This window comes from Eurytemora carolleeae, unplaced genomic scaffold (genome assembly GCF_000591075.1).
Source record: "Eurytemora carolleeae unplaced genomic scaffold, Eaff_2.0 scaffold929, whole genome shotgun sequence".
Classification (NCBI taxonomy): Eukaryota; Metazoa; Arthropoda; class Copepoda; order Calanoida; family Temoridae; genus Eurytemora; species Eurytemora carolleeae.
The window spans coordinates 94,459-98,308 of NW_019396818.1; the positions used below are offsets into that span (position 1 = coordinate 94,459).

Sequence of the window (3,850 nt, forward strand, 5' to 3'; positions counted from 1 at the left end):
TAAACAAGAATAGATGCATCAGTCTTCATTTAGTATCCGAGGAGGATAAAAACATTTAATTTTTAAAGTTTTGATAATTTACATAATAATTTTCTATGACCAGAATATTTCATAGATTTTTTATTTGAAAGATGGATCCCATCTCAGGCTGTGACATCCGTCTTGTATTTACATTACCGCCCAGAGACAGTGCACTGCAGTACAAAAGATGCGTACACCCCTGAAATAACTTTCCTTGCATCAGTGTTTAGGACGCTAAAACTCGAGATGTATGGACACTGTTCCGTGAGGACCAAGAGACCTACATTCTACAAGTAAACAAGAAAGTAAGTTTGCATTACAATATTTATGTACGCTAATCCTTTACTGATTGTACACTGTACAGGCCATGTACTCCACTTTCAAAGGTCTATCTGTATATAACAGTACTTGGGGGGTGATTTCTGAAAATATTTAAATGGAGAATTTATTTTCCATTTAACTATTAAAATCCACTTATACACCATTATTGTGTGCAGGGTTACATTTTTCACAGGAGTATGTACTGTTAGAGTCGTTTATAAAGCAATATTTCATAGTAAATAAACGGTTCAGAGAAAACTGAGTAAAATTTAAGATACAAAACCTCCCCATACACTTATACTCCAAGCGTACTGCATATTTGATGTTTGTACTGTATGATTAGGCCATAATCTCATTATATCCTTTTTCACTAAACTGTCTTAGGTGTTCACTCGGGCTAATATACACAGAGAGGTACAGGGTGTCCCACGAAACATGACAATAGGAAGACGACTTGAAAGTCGTCTTTGGTATTTGAATTTATTTGTGACATTTAGTCTTCTATCTACTTTAACATGTATGATTCTTGAAACAATTATCACATAATTCTCCTAGCCCTGGCATTTCCAAAAAGTGGTCTGCGTTTTTTGTGCTTTCAATATTACCGGAGATATAAAGAGTTTGGTTCAGATTTCAATTTTGTTAAATAAAAGCAAAATTGTCGAAATCTGAACGAAATTCTTCATATCTCGGGCAATATTGAAAGCACAAAAAAGGCAGACCACATTTTGGAAATTAGGTTGACAAAACACAGCAAATTATATCAAAAATCAAGACGACATTTAAGTCGTCCTGCATACTGTCATGTTTCGTGGGACACCCTGTAGCTATAGATCCAATCCAGCCCCCCCTGGTGTACAAATATAAGGGAGTGAGGAATAGAAGGGAGATATAACTGACTCGGTTCGCCCTACCATATGATTATACATGCTTTGAAGACGGGTACTCCATTTGTATATAAAATATTCAGAAAAGATTATTGTATACGCGGTAATTGTACATCAGACAAATATTTCTTATTCAAATGAAGTACCGTCTGCTAAGCATGTATAATCATATGGTAGGGCGAACCGAGTAAGTTATATCTCCCTTCTATTCCTTACTCCCTGAGTACAACATTTCTAGCACAGAATGCTAGGTTTCAGTAATATGCGATTCACGAAATGTAATGAACTATGAAAGTGACTTACCCACAAAGAAATAGACTTTATAGACGATTGAACGTAATTTATAAATGTCCTTATATTCAATATTCCCTGCAACTGTAAACTTGTTTCTCTCTTTGCTAAATCATTAAATACGCCATTTAAAGACTTTATTCATAGGCAGAAGACTTAAATTAATTTTGGGATCGTGATATTTTTTAGGGTTTCAGATCGTCTTTGCAGTCTCATCTTTGTGGGTAACCCTGTTGGTATATAAAAGGACTTATAAATATTATCATTGATATTATGGACAAGATAAAGATTGTTTCGGAACTACTAAAGCAGCATGATGATTCCTCCCCTCGACTGAAACAACGGTTTTCCACCTATATATGCATAACTATTTATAACACTCCAATCTCATGAGTTCATATTATTCAAGGTACTAATGCAAGGAAAGTTATTTCAGTGGTATACGCATTTTTTTGTACTGTCTTTGGCGGAAAAGTAAACACAAGACGGATGTTGAAGCCTGACATGGAATCCATTTTCACAAAAATAATTTATGAAATATTCTGGTCTTAGGAAACTATTATGTGAATTTTCAAAATTATCAAAATTAAATGTTTTTATCCTCCTCGGATACTATACGAACACTGAGGCATCTATTCTTGTTTACAAATTCCGCCTAGACTGAACTGGTTTCAATATGTACGCAGAGTATACACAACTAAAATTAACTTTCCTTGCATTATAACCTTGATATTATTTAGATTATATTATTCTGAAAAGACTTGAACCTTTTCAATAAAAAGACTGTTAATACTTGATTAAAATAAAATATAATTTTAATTTTAATTACATTTTAACTCTGTTTAATTAAAAAATATTCTAAGTTAGCTGTGATGGAGTTAAGTGATAAATTTGTGAAGATAAAAAGTTAGTTTTTCAAGCAAAGGAATAATTTTTAGACTCTATAAGGTTATTAACCACCCAAAAATGTAGTCTTTTTGGTGTATTTTTATGGTGAACAAAAAAAGTCCAGGTGGGAGGGGGGGCAAAAAAAATAAAAAAAGGTATCAATATTTTTTCAAAAAAAGGATTTTTAAGGGGAGGGCATACTGTTGCCAAGGGGGGGGACCCCAAAAAAATTTTTGCGCGCTTACGCATCCCCCCCACGCGCGCAAATTGTGCCCCCCCCCTTAAACAAAAGCCCTCGTACGCTCCTGCTCCCATCCTAGTAGATTAAAATCAATCAAACATGAAGACATTCTTAACAAGTTTTTAAGCGCCAAGCCGCGCCGACTTTTTAACGGAGGAAAGAGTTGTTACTTTGTTTTTGTTTTTAAAAAAAGGTTGATTTTAAAATTGATTATCTTTTAAATTTGCACGAAAACAATTAAAATGTGCACTGTGTAGATACGTCGGAATCAGATATTTCAAATTTTAAGTCAACAAATTCTAAATGATTCTAAATTCTAAAGTAATAGTCAATGTCATTAAAATTAGATGTTTTTTTAATAGAAAATAGAAAAATAGAAAAATAGAAATGGTATGGACAATAAAAAAAAAAACATTTTTACTTCTAAATAATGTCGTTTCTACATTAGATTTCGTTAGGATCTTAACATACTACATTGACGACAAGAAAATTTAACAATGAGTAATGACCATATTTTTTCAAAGTTTGGCAGAGTAGCTTTTCTAAAGATTTAAAAAGTAACATTTTTTTCCTCTTAGAGTAAGACTATTATTTTTAATATTACTGCCTTTTTTGTCAATAAATCCTTATATCCCCCCCTGCATGGCGGGGTATGATCATTGAACAAAATGATAAAAAAAAGTCTGACTGTTAGGGACGCCCTACGATTGCCCTATTGTAGACCATAAACCTTACAACCTTTCGCCGTAAAATGTCGTCTTAAACCAAATCATACCCTCGGAGCCAAACCCAACATTTCTCCGGCTTATAGACGCAACTCCACTCCAGTGAAACACGTTAAATATAAGTAAATGCTTAAATTCGTGATTATTGCTACAAACAACAAAATCTTTGTAACCAATAAATTAAAGAACCTTTTAAAAATCAAACATTGTTCACAGTTAAATATTTCAACGATATATTGTATTGTTAAAGTGTGCTTATTTTTAGATTAGAAATAAACTTCATTGTTAATTATTGAGTTATTTTATTTTATTAATTATTGAGTAATTATTAGTAGCGGAAAGTGGGGAACAAACCTGATAAATATAGACGCCCTAGGGACCATAACTTGAGAAAATTAATCTCCCTAGGGAAACCAACCTGATAAATATAGACGCCCTAGGGACCATAACTTGAGAAAATTAATCTCCCTAGGGAA

At 33.1% G+C, this 3,850-nt stretch overlaps 1 protein-coding gene across 1 annotated transcript in view; it reads right to left on the reverse strand.

Annotated features, from left to right (window-relative positions):
- Positions 1-1,389: 1,389 nt before the first annotated feature.
- LOC111709016 (uncharacterized) overlaps positions 1,390-3,850 on the reverse strand; it is a gene marked incomplete in the record, with an annotated part of 23,777 nt that continues 21,316 nt past the window's right edge. The window contains 1 exon segment of the mRNA XM_023482581.1: positions 1,390-1,873. Coding sequence (XP_023338349.1) covers positions 1,792-1,873 — 82 coding nt within the window.